General features: G+C 29.3%; 1 protein-coding gene across 1 annotated transcript; it reads left to right on the top strand.

The window, feature by feature from the left end:
• Positions 1-205: 205 nt before the first annotated feature.
• LOC123300617 (protein sister of odd and bowel) lies at positions 206-14,593 on the top strand. Its single transcript, XM_044883213.1, has 2 exons — positions 206-1,136; positions 14,145-14,593. Exons 1-2 carry the CDS (start codon positions 262-264, stop codon positions 14,539-14,541), a joined length of 1,272 nt encoding a protein of 423 aa, XP_044739148.1. The 5' UTR covers positions 206-261; the 3' UTR covers positions 14,542-14,593.
• Positions 14,594-15,466: the final 873 nt, after the last annotated feature.

Genomic DNA, 15,466 nt, shown 5'->3' with positions numbered 1-15,466 from the left:
GTGCCATGAAACATTCAATGATTTCTGTGTTTTAATTTTAGTACTTTTCTTTTTCGAACTTGTTTTTGAAAGTGATGTGATTTTGTGAACAAAATTTTGTGTAATTTGAAAAAAAAAATTATTTTATGTGAGCACAGTCGGACGCAATGATTTTGTAAGTAAATTTCGAAAAAAACAAAATTAATATTTGGTATAAAATTCATAATGCAAACATCGTCAGAATCAAATAGCGAAACAGATAATAAAGAAAGCGTTAGAAATATGTTATTAGCATCTACAAGTACAAGCGACAATAATCAATCGGCATCAACGACGGCTGCAACAATAACCGCTGCAATGATCCAAGAAAATATACAAAAATCAATACAAAATTTTGCAATATCATTGCAAAATGCAATGATGAATTCGCTATCTCAAGCGGCATTGCTGCCTCCAAATTCTGCTGCCGCAGCGGCATTAAATTTACAAGCATTAGAATCGTATTTGACATTACAACGTTTACAAACAGTATCCGCAGCAGCGGTAACCGTACAAAATAATTCAAATAAATTAGATATTTTAAAATTAGCAACGACAACTGCAAAAATTAATTCTGACGACTTATCAAATACGACGACATCTTCACCATCGGAACAAATATTAGAAACAACGAACTTACGTGAAGATATTGATTTAAGTGAAGAAGTTGAAGATGACCTAGCATTGTTAGATGATGAAACCGATGAACCAGATTATAATCAAAAATCATCCAATTTAGATGCGAACTATTCTAGTTTAATTTTAAATTCATTATATCAAATTTCATCGTCATCCTCAGGAAATAACAATAATAATGACACAGTTATTGCGTCATCATCTGCGTCATCATCGGCAGTGTCGTCATTAATTAATAATACAACAAATAATACGTCATCATCGTCGACAACAAAACAAAAAAGTAGTGGGAGTAATGGTGGAAATATTACAGGAAGTACTTCCAGGCCAAAGAAACAATTTATATGTAAATTTTGTAATCGACAATTTACAAAATCATATAATTTATTAATACACGAACGTACCCATACAGATGAGCGGCCGTATTCATGTGATATTTGTGGAAAAGCATTTCGACGACAGGATCATTTACGTGATCATAGGTAAATATTTTTATAAATTATTTATTTTTAAATTAAAATTTCTTTCAAAATGGTTTTTATTAATCAAATTTTGGGCGGTAGACGAATTACGCAAATTTAATATATTCAGAAAATGTTATAATTGGCTTTTTGAGCAATTAATTGTTTAATTAACAGAAAACCCATATAATTTGAATGGATCTTTTTTCCTCTATCCAGTAATTTACATATTTTCATCTTTTTTTAATAATTATTTTTTTAAATACCAATTTTTTCTTAAAATAACTTTTTGGTTTTTAGGTAATTAAAGATTTGTTACCTTAAATTTAGTACCGGTTAAAAATATTGATCGAAGAAACAAGTTTTTGTTGCAGATATTCATCAAATAATAAGTTAAAGAGTAAAATAGGTGTTTGAGGCATCAAGAAATTCTTTTCTATAATTTCCTGGCTTCACACACATTTTAACAATTTTCACGATTCGATATCTCAAATACCTACCGTAAAATGTGAATGCTCTCAGAGTAATAATTGTTTCTACCAATCAGCCCGTCAATCATCTGCCAATTAAAATAATTCCTAACTCAAGTAGCGTTTCTTTTGGAGCAAAAAAGTGATTTTTAAATTTCAAAAAGGGTAAAATGGATATTTTCCAAAAATCATATGTTAAGCCGTAACAAATAAATAAAAACATGTAACTTTTCTTAAAAACAAAAAACTTGTTTGAATATTTTTTAGCATGTTCAATGATTTTAGTGGGTTAAAATACAGGGTGGGTACCAACAAAACAATAATTAACCACGCTGGTTCCTTTATTTATTGTTTTAACATTATGCTGTGCTTCAAGATAATATTATATTATGTAATATCATTTAAGTTTTCAAACATTTTCAACCATTTCCCCATGTTAATTGAAGATAATATAACGAGATAACGAGAAACTTGGATCGATTGTCACATTTCCTTCCATATTTAGACATTCATCTTTAATATTCAAGCAGAGGGTATTTTTTATCAGTTTTCAGAAAGATTACTAATGCTTATTTTATATTCTTCTTAAGATTCTTACGAATCCTCTGATTAATTGGACCCATTTTAAAAATCGTGCAATTTTGTCTACCACCCAATTTTTTATTTTTCTACATTAGCAACACCTGTTTTTTTTAATAGATAAACATATAGGTTATAGAGAATTTTATTTTTTAACCTTTAACACAAATTACATACTAAATCATTCGTGTTTTTTGAAAAATAAAGATCTTAAAATTAATGTTTTTTTGATAAGCTATTTGAAAACAACTTAAAATAGAGGAGCTCTGTATAAACTGCACAAATCTTCTTCTCTCAAATCAGAATTGAATTAATTCGAATTTTCCCCTTATTTTTCGTGCAGTAACACTAATATATATCATATAGTTGTCGATAAAATAAATCACAATCGAGGGAAAAAAAAATTGGAAACTAAATTAAATAGGGTAAAATTGGATACATTACAAATATAAAATATTTTGTATTTTTATCTTATTGTTTAAGGTTTTTCAACTATGAATTTTAGTATTTTACAGTTCAATTGAGCGTAATTTCGTAGATTTTTAAAACAACGAATGTTAAATTTAAATCTGAGGCGTATACTACTTACACTCGGTCTAACTAAAAAAGAATAGTGATATGTAGTGTATCATAAGACTATCCGTGTAAAAAGTGTCTGCAAAAATAACTCATTTGTCAAAGTGTCTGTAAAATCATTTTAGTTTACCAGATTATTATAGTTCAATTTCATGGTAGATGGCAATACATTACCATATTGTCATCGGTCCTGAATTTACCTGCAAAAAATTAAATTTTGCCAATACGGTTGTTCCCTGATGTCGAATTTGCCATATTAAGCACAAAAATGTAAAATTAGATTTGATACTATAGCAAAATTTGGAAGTGAACTTAAAATTAATTAAAAAACGAAGAAGTTATAAGCATTCAAAGATTGTTTTCCCATCTCCTTTTAGCAAAACAAAGTTGTATATGTATTTTATATGTATGGTGATATCGGACACAGACGTTATTAACCTATGTCTTCCGCTTTGGTTAATTAGGAATTTTAAACGTTCATATTTTGCGTACTTCTTAAGATTTTCAAAAACAAACTTCACTCTTCAATTTAGTCAACAAGCCTATTATTGGAAAAGACGGAAATTCGAATAAAATTACCATGAAGTTCTTCTCGTGAGTTCTAATGTAAGACAGCTGACTCCGCATTGTATTATTATAGTAAGACAGTGCATGAGCTGGAAAAAAGTGTCGATAGTGGAAAAGCAAAAACCACCGATTTTAATTAAACGTACCCTAATGATCCCTAGGAACATTCAGTCAAATTAACCTAAAGTGTAGAATTTCTGGTCAAAAATGACAGATGTGACATATTCCGTGTAATTTGACATTTGATTCGTATTGATCGACCAAAAATACCTAATGCATGGCCATTTTAAGCCAAATTAAGCACTTAACAAAATTTTGGGCTACGCATTATGACTCCCTGTGACTAGATTAAGTTGGCTGTTTCTTTATAGGGCTCTATAAACACGTTACAAAAAATTCCATTAAAATCGGTGCAGTTTCCCTAATTTTCCCATTTTTCCAATAAAAACTAGATTATTTCTAACCCCTAAAATAACCATTCAAAGAATTATTTACAACCATTTTTTATTTGCATTTTAATCTTAATTTTTTTGCCCGGATTCCTCTATTAAATAATTCAAAAAGATTATTTCACGTTTGTTGGCTGGGTCGATTTTTATTAGGCATCAATTTGATCAAAACAATTTTATTATTACTATTTTATTAAACAATTCAATAAAATTTTGTCTAGACTTTTGTCTCAATGGATGTTTTGACAATATTTGATTTCGTAAAAATATTTTTAATAGTATTTTTGAATAATCGTTTCAAAAATTATTTACATCATAATTTGGTAGAACCATTGTTTCATACTTTTATACTCTACTAGCGGCCCCGACGGACGTTGTCCCGTAAAAACGTAACTCCAATTCATGAATACCTATACTACGTTTAGCCTGTCCGCTAAACCCATCCCGCTAAACCCCAATTTAACTCCTATTTATTGGAGTGGCCTGACCTTCGACCTTTGGCCTGACCTTTGATAGTAGAGCTCGCTGCGCTCGCATATGGCTCTAATATATGCCTATTGACAATACCTGAATACTATTAAAAATACATAGTACACATAGTATACATAATGTGATATGATTTATATGCGCTCCCACCATTTAATGAAATTTCATTTTTTTGGTACGGAGCCCTCAAAAACAGTTGTACTGGACCAAATTGTAAATCTAAACCATCCTCGAATCCCCTTGAACTCACACAAAAAATTTCATCAAAATCGGTCCAGCCGTCTAGGAGGAGTTCAGTCACATACACACGCACACAAGAAATATATATATTAAGATATTTATAAAACGATATTATTCAACAACCTTCCAAATTTTATTTGGAAACGAATTCGATTTTCAGAGATCATCAGAAATTAAAATTTGCGTTATGCAGATGTCTGTCCATGCAATTGCTGCTTCATTACCTTTCAACCCCTACCAAGGAGGACAAATTTCTTGCTTGCCTCTCTCATAACTTACATATCTCTGGTGATGTAAAAAATGCTAATTTTATACCTTTTTAAATAGAATACTTTCGACAAATAATTTGATAAAAAATTATTAGCGTTAAAAAATGATGCCGTATTAGTTAATCATGAGTATTTCAAAATTCAAAGTGTGTTTGCTGTAAGCTAATTTCTGGCACGGCCAATATCTTGGAGCATTTTTATTTTCTAACATACACTTACAAATCAACAAATTTGTCTAAACCAATAATTATCCACGACACTCATTTGTTTTAAAACCACTAATAAATAAATAGTTTAAAATCAAAATAAGAATATTTAAAAATGTATGCAAATTATGGAGGTAATTATGCCCTTTTAAATTCACATTAACATATTATTAATCAATTGAATTATGAGTGATAAAATATTAATTATACCTTTATTTTTTTAAACTTAAGCATACATATTTATGAAAGAGTTTTGAGTATGTTGTGCCCTCAGTCCAAAATCTTAAAAAATATAATATATTCAATAACATAAATTTTAACTCAAAACAGTGCCTATAATGTCACGAACCCGATAATTTTTCATATGCTTGCCCTTTTCAATTTAAAAAATTTCTCTAAAAACGACTACTAGTCTTTTTTTAATTTTTGTTGCACGGTGCTGCCCAAAAAAAGCAAGTCATAATTTCCAATAAAAAGATTTTTACTACATAAAAAGAGTAGTTCTTTAGCAAAAGAAAAGTTCTACGTGAAAATTCTCAGTTGTTTTCAGCTGTATTGATTGTTAGTATCTAAAATGGATTTGAATACAAGATCTTGTCGTACAATAAATCACTTGAAAAAACAATTCTTCATCGAAATTTTCATATAAACTCATTTTCATTAAACATAAAACTACTCACCTTCGATGCCTTCGATAACTAACACTCTCAACTTGTGCATTGGCGTGAAAATTGTCATTTTAGCCATCGAAATTGAATGATGGATTAAAGCTTTAAAAATACAATCTCCTACAAGTGGAATAATCTTCATCATTTAACTATCGGTAAAAAATTTCCCTTTAAAAATGTGAAATGTTAATTTCATTATCCATGTGTATGGTCGTGATAAAGTAACTTGAGGGAAGCCATTTTACGGCGTTTATTTGGGGGTATATGAATGTTTTATCAAAACATTTTTAGTTTCATTAAATTCTCGAAACTGATAAAAGAATCGTCAATTTGTTTATTTTCGTGTTGCATTAAAAACAAATAAAACATTTTTCTAACTTAATCGATCTAAAAGTGATAAAAATAAATTTTTCAACTGGTTTTCCGATTTGTATATAATTAATTAATAACTTTATTCCGTTAGAAAAATAATATTTAAATTATACGTTTTGATTTGAAATAATGATATAAAACCTAAAATAACAACTAACGATTAGAGAACACTTATCGATTTAAATATAATAAATATATATATGCTTATATATGAAAAACATATATTTATCGGTAATTAATTATATTTATAAACCTTTAGCATTGAAAAATATACAGAGTCGGATATAAATTGATATACAGTCATAAAAGCATTAGTTTCTATAGTATTAAGTGAATATTTGTAATTTGCCTTGAATTACGACAGTTGGCAAGGATTACTGCTTAAGTTTATTTATACGAAGTTCCTTAACGCGGATTACCATGGTGAGAAAACTGGCAAAAACCGTCACGTAACAAAATGAGATATGCTTTGTGTGTGTGTCACACAGATACTTTACAAAACTAGTTATGGATACATATGCATAACTAGTTTCGGTGTAAATAGTACAAAAAAGGCAAAATTCGTGTACTAAAATTTTTTAACGTTTACATTTGTTTCTGCACAGCTACGTAAGGAATTTCGTTCCTAACAGGGGTCCTGTTGGACCATATGTAAAAATAAAGAGATTGAATCTAGACACGTAACAAATCCACACTTACTACCAAAGAAACTAATATTTTTTATAACGGTATATTTATTTATACCTCACTCTGTATATTTATTCGTGATGCTTGTGTATAATTTAATTATAATAATTAGTTTTTGTCTTTATCAATCAGTGAATATTATTTATATCTTCTATCAATGCTTACACTTGGTGATTCGAGAAGAAGGTTATTATTTTATTTTCAAGGTGAAATCGACGTTGGTTGAAAATTTAACATCTTTTAATTTATTGCTAATTATTCAATGTTTATATGTTGGTAATTGACAGATGTAATTAGGGATATTTTAAAAGGCGTTTATCAGTTTTTGATTTTCTATGTGATATTGCTAAATAATTCGAATATAAAACATTCGAAATCACCCGAAATTGTAATATTGAATTGTGCTGTATTTTATTTGTAAATCGTGTCAGTTTTAACAATTTGAAAATTATGAATTTTATCTTTGATAATGAACATTTTTAGTTTCCTAAATTTAAAAAACATTTTATACTTTAAGGAACGTCGCCTCTACAAGATTAACGATATTAAGAAAATTAATTTGCCATGGAAAATACCGAGAAAATACGTTAATTAATAGACTTTATTCACATATTTTTTCGATTACTTCAATTTTCCTGTACCACAATCATATTTAAATTAAAAGCTTGTATTTAATTTCACTTGAATGTATATCCTGGAATTGCAATCATGCAATGAATATTTCATCCACTGCTACTGAAGCTATCAGGGTGAAATTTGGCGTACATTTTGGTTCTCGTGACTCGACCATATCTGCTGTATATGCGTTTATAAATTTTTAATTAAAAATAGTTTTTAAGGGATGAGCTTTAATACTGTACTAAAAAGGAGAAAATAATTTTTCTTAATAGTCACCCAACATGACATGATATGACATGTCGCAATAAAAGCTTGAGGCGCTTTGAAATATCCTTATTATTTAATAATTGAGCTCGTCCAGCATTGATTGATTTAGCTGAACTTATCTTAGCATTATGTTGCTTCGTTTGGAAGGCAATCTTAAAGTTGAAATTTAGCTCCAAACGTGAAATACTATTTTGCTAAAATTGGATATTTGGTCATTGTTTTACTCAAAGGAGTTTCAACAAAAAATTGAACTATGCAAAATTATATTCCATTTATTTTGACTTTTTTTTCATCTAAAAATCTTATCTTATCTTATAGGAGTATATAAAAGACCTTACTATCTCCTTACAATAATGGAAATCTACATTCAATTCTTAATAATTGAACTCAAACCTAGCTGCATTTAAGAATCATGGTGTAAAAGATCTAGACTAGGATCTTAATGTATTGACACAATATTTTCTTTAAGTACTCTATTTAGAGTATTTTTAAATGTAAAAATATATCTGGAGCAATTCAAAAAAATTATGTATACTTATTTTTGCCAGGAAAAAGAAACATCAGTATCTTTGTTCGATAAAATAACAAATAATTAGTTAGCTAACTAAATAAAATAAATTCCAAAACTTTAAAAAATGAAAAAAAAGTAATAAAAAAACTAGGAATTAACTAGCAATGTCTATAAATAAGTGATTAGTTATTTTAACACACATCATAACAAAAAAAATAAAACGAATCAACTTAACCTATTCAACTGGCTTATTTAAACTTTCAAACAAATACACATTATATTTTGAAGATGTGTTGTTATCACCATCTATCCGACCGTGCGTCTATCCGTCCGTCCGTACGTACGTCGTGGTCATACCATACCGTCACGAGCTAGCAACACAAGTCATCATCATCATGATCAAGAGTATAGGTACGCGTCCACCATCATCATTTATCTCATGGTGAAGTTGTATATTGGTTTATGTTACGTATGTTGTGGAGTCGATACAAATAACACATCCGTTCAATACATGTTGTTCATGTTAGTTATAAATTTTTATTTTTTGTTAAATATACAATCTAATTATGTCCCATCCGAGTATCTGAGCAATCGATAAAAGTTGGAAGTAGAAAAGTCTAATCGTGGAATGATTTTATAAAGAAGTATGGCAATTATCCACAGTTTAGATGTGTCTGCGAATAGAAAGTATGAATGCAGGTGTTACGGTTCCTACAAAAATATTGGCATAAGGTCTGAGAATGGTTAAGCAAGATGAACTCGAAACATGAAACATATTTTTCTCAGCGAAATGCACAAAATTAGTCGAAGTAATGTACTTACTATCACATACTCGGCTTACCTCGCTAATAACTCATTTTTATTAGATCAGAAGCCCATGCTGAAATTATTCGGGTGAAATGATCCACCAGATATCATGTCGAAAAAGATGCTCCTACATTTAAAGTAAGTTTAAGCATAATGGCAATAAGAATGTAACATCCTTTGGTTTCTCACCCCTGCACCAGCAAATATGTAGAGCGCTGGTAGATACTAACTCGGCATAGGTATTTGAAGCAAATTACATGAATGCCGTGCAGAAATAGATCCGGTAACTTCGGCACCGAAGTTCAAAAAAAATCCCCCGTCAATGTCCCGTCAAGGGGTGTTACATTCAAATTCTCACCTATACTCACTTGCACTTGTCAAAATTGACGCCATGAAGCTTAACCTTACTTTTAAATATAGGAGCATCATTTTCAACATGTTTTCTGGTGGGTCATTTCAACCGAAAAATTCCAGCCTGGACTTGTAGTGTATATGGCTGACATCAAAGTGGGAACAGTACTGCAGTTCATATTACCATAAAAAATATAATTTTTTTCATAAATTAACTGGAACCGATATTAATAACATAACAGTGTTTTATGAAAGCTTCAACACTTCAACAGCTATTGTACTACAAACGTAATCACTAGAATGTGGAGATAAAGCTCGCCTGTAATTTCCTGAGAGCCTCGTGTTGTTTTTGACTCAAGCACAAAAAACCGCTTTGTTTAGTGAAGTCCGGCAAAGCAAGACGGGGATAGGCGAAAAACCACAAGCATTACCTCTAGATTTTTGTTTCATTGTGCAACATCGCGATAGTGTGGATGAGATTCAAATGTTATCCATGCGGTTCATTGGGTTTACTGGCACATTTCCCTCTATTTTAGTCAAAACTGGAATACTTTTAAACCTCATCTGAGACAGAACTACAAAGCTAGACACACTTGCTCTCATTATAACTGTTACGATCTTTTACATAATTGTTACCTCTTGTTCATCAAAAAATGTACCGACTCGATTTCTGTTTGTAATCCATCAAAAACACTAGCGGTTTTATAATGAAGTAAAAACGATTATAATGAGGATACGACTTTATACAGAAACATGGCAATTATCCAGGTTTTAAAAGTAAATCGTAGTTCTGACTACTATAAAAATGGAATGAAAAGTATCAAAAACTGAAAATTTATCCTGCTTTAATTTGGTATAAAAGAATATTAAAAATATGATGGCATTTATATGTAGTGTAAAATAATATTAGGCAGTGCTGGATTTACACTTGGGACAGTCGGGGCTAGTGCCCAGGGCAGCAAATTTTCTAGGGCGGCAAAATTTTGAAAGTGAGAAAACATTTTCTATACAATATATAACTAACTAATTCTTTTAAATAAAGATTGTATCTTTCAAGAAATATAATTTATTCATTATGTATCAAATTAAAATTTTGTATATTATAAAATATTAAATTTAAGTGAAAACTATTAAAATAAAATTAATTTATTTCCATTAAGGTTTGAACAAATAAAATTTGATACTTTTTTTTTTCTGAAATTGATAAATTAATATAGTTTTTTTTGAAGAATTAAAATTTTTTTTTTTTCTCATGTTTATTGAGAACTCTAGACATAAAGCTGAAGATTTGCTAGTTGCTGTATTATCTGTTCTTCAGTTTTTTGATCTTGATCTCTCAGATTGTCGAAGTCAGTCATATGATAACGCGAATAATGTATCAGGGATTTATTCGGGCTTACAGGCAAGAATTCATGAAATTATATCTTGCAGAACATGCTTCTTGTGCTGCTCATTCTATGAATTTAGTTGGAGTTGAATACGCCCCAGTTGCAGTAGAATGCGCACCAGAAGCTGCGTCATTCTTTCATACAGTACAAACTTTATACAACTTTTTTACTGCATCGACGCATCGCTGGGAAGTCTTACAGTCTCATACTGAAAAAAGAATTGCGTTAAAAACTTTATCTGCAACCAGATGGTCAGCTCGTTATGAACCGGTTCTTTTTTCTGCAATTAATTAGTTATTCTAATTCTTAAAAAATAAGATATCAAAACTATTAAAATAAAATTTCAGTCATAGGGCGGCATTTTCTTCAGTGCCCCAGGGCGGCAGAAATTTAAATCCGGCCCTGATATTAGGTATTATTATATTCTATTAACTCATATAACAATGTTTGAATAGGTACCTATAATATAATACCTATATAATATTTTTTGTAAATATACTTAAAACATTGGTATACACATCTATCTAACCATGTGAGATGTGTTATAATAAAAGACTGTTGTTAAAGACTGAATCAGATAATACCTAATATACCATATACAAAATCCGTTAATATAACTTTATAATGATATGTGTAAAATACATGGATTAGTACAAAGGGTTTCAAAAATATCGAAAATGAAATTTTTTTTAACGCTTGCAAAGTGATTTCGTATATTGTACCACTTATACTCTTTATATGAGGGTATTGTACCACTTATACTCATTCTATATGGTTTTTCAATACTTTGATAAAATTTGGAAGAAAACATCTCTGTTGGTAGCCGTATTTTATCAGTGGCCTTCATATCTGATCACTTACTGCTAAATTCACACCAAGTGAAGCTGGATTAAATTAAAGTGTAATGTCTCTCTGGAACCATCACCCCTTTAAACAGATATGGTCACTTAAAGATGATTGAAGTATAACTACTACTCTGACTCTTTGTTACAATTACAGCATCAGTCTTAGCAAACTGATGCTCGTCAAAGAGAAGTAGTATTTCTGAGACGGTAAAATTATACTCAAATAGGGTACCAGTATCACAAATACATTGAGATTGTAATACATCATTTAGAAGCAGCTTGAAATTTATATCCTATACGGTAGTTCCCTGATGTCAAATTTGCCGTATTACACATAAAATGTAAAACTAGACTTGATACCATGACAAAATTTGAATGTGAAATTGATTAAAAAACGAAGAAGTTAAAAGGATTCAAATTATTGTTGCCCATCTCCTTTTAGCAAAACAAAGTTTTATATGTATTTTATATGTATCTCTATGGTGATTTAGCCCATTGATGTCACTAACCTATGTCATCTTCTTTGTTTAATTAGAAATTTTAAATGTCCATATTTTGCGACTTGTTCACCTTAAGTGTACAGTGTACTTTGTATTGAACTACTGCATTCCAATTTCTTTAACTAGACTATCAATGATAATTCCATATTGAATATTTTCGAAATCATCTGTACCATTATTGCCTTGAAGGTAAAATTAAATGACACATTCACAAGTGTTGTTGAGAGATTAGATGGACCGTATACAGATTGGAATGATTGGTTTTAAAAAAATATTTATTCACTAAATAATAATATAAAGATATCTTCTAATTTGTAATATTAACCAATTTATTGATTGTAGAAGGTTTTTATATTGTTTTTTTTTTATTGATTGTTTTATGAGTGTTTGACTATTAATCATAAATTTTATATTTTATTTTAACTAAATTGATATTTTGTTGTGATTATTTTTAAATAATTTTTTGTTTATATAAAGAGCCTCAAGACGCTTTAATATAGATGATGAAGTGATTTGTTTATATTATAAAAATATTTATATAGGATAATTTTTAACAGCCCAGGTGTTAATGTTTATAGACAAGTTCTAATAAAATGTAAATAGATTGTCATAGATAATTTTAGTTTTAAAAAAATAATGTAGACCAGTAATTGGCCCAAAAACTGAGTTTATGCTGCTACCAGACACCTGAGAAACAAGGCGATATGAAAATACATCCGCGAGGAACGATAGTATTGAGTCATCTGGGAAGAATTCAAAGATTTCCCAATGAATCTTTTTTATTGATTTTATTGAAAATGAACACACAAAAAATCAGAAAGCAGCAAATTTTGTCTTAAGATTCTTCTATAGGTCTTAAAAACCATTAATACTTATTTGTATTTGAATATTAAGGTAAAATGTCCATAAACTCAAGGTTTTACTGAATGAAATAAAATAGAGTAGAGCTCGCGTGTTTTGCCACAAATAGTATACATATGCAGCATATTTTTATAAAGTTTACTAAAACGGACATAAAACCTTAAAAATATATAAAAATATAAAAATGAGTCGAGACGATATAAAACATTAAATGGTAGAAACGAGAAGAGACAAGACGATAGATAATTTTTACAAGTGATTGTATCAATACAGAGAGATGACAATTTTTTCCCGTAAATTCATGGAAATGATAGTATTGATACAAACGGCAATCAATTTTAAGGATGTGCGATGCAATTTTCAATAAAAACTAGCTTTTTTATATATAAAATTGGACGTCAAAATCAATTCTGAAAATTTTAAGGGGTCTGCCATTAAATAAATAAATTTAAAAGTAGGCATATATAACATTGGTTTTATAGTAAAACGGTAGATAGGTGGTATGTTTTCATAGATTTCTCTAACACTAGTCGGTGGAAATTAAAAAAAACAACTATTTAAATTAAGGTTAAAAAAACCTTAATAAATTATTGAAAAAAAAACTTTGCTCCTGACTAATTAAGGATGTATGAGCACGGTAATAGGGCCATAAATTTAAAATAGGAAATATATTTTTTTTTAAATTTTGATAGTGAAAAGTAAAATTAATAATTGTCGATACCTGGAGTAATTTTCAAAATATCGAAAATTGAAAATTTTGTTTAATTATTTAGCTTTTGATATTTCCAAGGCAGATATCGAAAAATTTTATTCTTATTTTTCGCCTACATTTATGAAGTTGTAACAAAATTGATCACCACAGTTGAAAATTACTTAGATGGCAAATTTTTTTTATATAATCTTATAGACTGGCATAAAGTTTCGACATCACAAAATAGAATAATAAAATAAAATTTTTAAATGGTATTAAAAAAAATAATTTTGCAGCCTATAAAAAAATGTACATAAAAAATACAAATGTATATTATTCAGTTATATATTCATCCTTTTTGCCATAGGGGCTTAAAATAAATGAACTGTACAAATTCCAACTTAATTGGATCTAGAGTGGCATTTTGGGTATTCATACATAATTGCTACGAATTATCAAGTATAAACATATTAGATTAATACATATTTATTACTAGTGGGCGTTTCAAATGTAGACAATATACCGGCTACTGCAAAATAACGCCCCCAAAAATGTAAATTATGTTTTAAGGGCAAATATTTAAAAAAAAATACTAATTGATAACTTTTTATTTTGTTCCAGATATATTCATTCAAAGGAGAAGCCGTTTAAATGTACTGAATGTGGTAAAGGGTTCTGTCAATCGCGTACTTTGGCTGTTCATAAAATTTTACATATGGAAGAATCGCCACATAAATGTCCTGTTTGTGCACGCAGTTTCAATCAACGTTCAAATTTAAAGACTCATTTATTAACGCATACTGATATTAAACCGTATAATTGTTCTGCATGTGGGAAAGTATTTCGACGAAATTGCGATCTACGACGTCATAGTTTAACACATAATATTGGGGCAACCGCATCGACTACAACTAGCAGTACAGCTTCTTCATCGTCATCTTCAACTATTACTTCGCCAGTTTCAACTGTCTCACCATTAATTAATTTTGATACGCTAATTCAAACTGCAGCAAAATGAAGAATGAAAATTGGCAAATAAAAGTGAAGTTTCCCCACCCCCCTAAAGTACTCTTTTTGTGATTTAGTGTTAACAAAATAAAAGGAAATTTGACTTTTGTAAATTTAGCAAAATTAGATGGCTTTTAGTGTGAATCTTGTTTGGAAAGAAAACAGTTTTTTTGTATTTTTTAATTTGCAACGGTCAAAATATTTTAAGAGACCTGTTTTGATAAAAAAAATACATTTTAGAGAAATTTATTGACTCGCCAAAATTTTTTGATACGTTAAATAACTCCACCTTTTAATGTTTTAAAAATGTGTTTCTTTCTAATCTCAAAATATACTTGTTTTTGGCTGTCCTTAAGAATTATATAAGGCGTTACTTAAAAAATGAATAAATAATTAGGTATTAATCAACCAAACATTGTTAAGCAAAAATCTTCTACTAATGGATAAAAAATTACCAGGAAAAATTTATTATAGTTTTTGTCAAACATATCAAAGTATGTATCATTTTACTTTAAATTTTGGGCGTGAAAACCAACATAATTCTGATTAAATATTCATAAAATGAAATTTTAAAAGATTTTTGTTTTAATTTCAAGTCTAACGATAAAGTTAGCGCGCATTTAAAAGCCTGCCATCTAAACCTTTAAAAGAGTAGACAAAAATTTCGTTTCCTATTTCCAAAAACCTTAATTTTAACTAATTGGCACTCAACAAAGACCTGCCAATAAGCTTTCTATAAAACCAAGGATCAAGCTCTCCTCAAAGATTTGCTACACTTCTTTCTCTTTCTTGGGAATTAAGAAATACTTGCCCTTTTTCATTTCAACGTAATTTTTTTTACAACTCCTTCGTAAAAACCCTTCAGAAATTAGAGGATAATCCGTATTGCAAGTTTCGTTACATCATTGTACCTTAAAAGTTTACAAATTTAATAC

The sequence above is a fragment of the Chrysoperla carnea genome, chromosome 5, assembly GCF_905475395.1.
Source record: "Chrysoperla carnea chromosome 5, inChrCarn1.1, whole genome shotgun sequence".
In the NCBI taxonomy this organism is placed as follows: Eukaryota; Metazoa; Arthropoda; class Insecta; order Neuroptera; family Chrysopidae; genus Chrysoperla; species Chrysoperla carnea.
Note: the sequence above shows the minus strand (reverse complement) of the source record. Positions and strands in the feature narration are given on the sequence as shown.